Raw genomic sequence first — 1,183 nt, 5'->3', positions numbered from 1 at the left:
CTCATCTTATTCAGTTCTTACCGTTCAACAAAATATTCCAGAAAAGTCGGGACTATTACGACAATCTAATCTTGTTTTTGACTTTTTCGCTCGACGTCTCTTTATACAATTTTTCGGTTGTAAAAAATCACGCAGAAGTTTTGTCAACTGCCGTCGAAATGCTCAATAGAAACAAAATGGTTTTAGAAATTAATAATTATGCGGTGACGCCTTCCTCACTTTTGGAAGATAATCTTCAACCTCTTCGTTCCGAAAAAATTGAGATTTTGAGATTGAAATTAAAAACTGCGAAAGATATTTACCAGAAAGAGTTAAACCAAATTAGAGCAATAACGTACCCAAGACAAAACGCTTTATTCAAAATGTTGGAAAAAACGAAAATAACCGCAAAAACTCATTGCGTCGATGCTTCTGACAATCAGACGCGTTTTGTTTGTGTTTATTAGTTTTCTTTAGTTAAATATCTAATTTTAATTTAATATGATACATCAAATGAAAATTATTTTAGTGAAATTACCTCTCACGGGACACTGAAATATGTAAGATTTTTATTTTTTAAATCATATGAAATTCGTTCCTCATTTAATAATAACAATACCTAAGATATTTTAAACAAAACGCATCTGACTTGAAGGCTTGTACTCAAAAAACACTCGAAAATTTTGCGTTGTGGCTCTTTGACCCGCTGTCACCCTGTGCCGGGGACATCATTTCTTTTTCGAAAAAGTGTTATTTACCAGATCTCATTCCCATATTGAATCGAATGCGCGATACCATCACACGAGAATACTCCATTACAAATCAAGAGCATATCATGTGTATAGATTTTCTTATTGAGCGTGTTGCGTTCATTGGGTTCTTCAAGCGGTGTCGACCCGTCACGGCATGTCAGGACCCCACTTTTTCGAATGACGAAATTCTAAGCCGTCAACAAGTTGAACGCTTTGAAGATTGTGATGAGGTATTGAAGAAGAAGCGAATGCTGTTGAAAAGGTGTTGGAATGACTTTACATGGAATGGGGATTTTCACAGTGAAATAGGGGAGTGTAGTGGCTTGGAAGTGATTAGAACCCCACTTGATGTCTTTGATATTGTCGACTGTATTGTCGCAAATGTCCCACAACACGCAAAAAGACAACCCGATGCAGATGAATTGCTCCAACATGTCGCGTGGATCATCGCT

At 36.6% G+C, this 1,183-nt stretch overlaps 1 protein-coding gene across 1 annotated transcript; it reads left to right on the top strand.

The window, feature by feature from the left end:
- EIN_174760 (hypothetical protein) lies at window positions 1–1,183 on the top strand (the record flags this gene model as incomplete). Its single annotated transcript, XM_004256656.1, has 3 exons — window positions 1–445; window positions 509–539; window positions 635–1,183. Coding segments are annotated over 3 exons (1,025 nt in total), but the record flags the coding sequence as incomplete, so codon positions are not given.

The sequence above is a fragment of the Entamoeba invadens genome (assembly GCF_000330505.1).
Source record: "Entamoeba invadens IP1 unplaced genomic scaffold scaff_1105074724639, whole genome shotgun sequence".
Lineage (NCBI taxonomy): Eukaryota > Evosea > Mastigamoebida > Endamoebidae > Entamoeba > Entamoeba invadens.
This window is presented reverse-complemented; position numbering and strand designations above follow the sequence as displayed.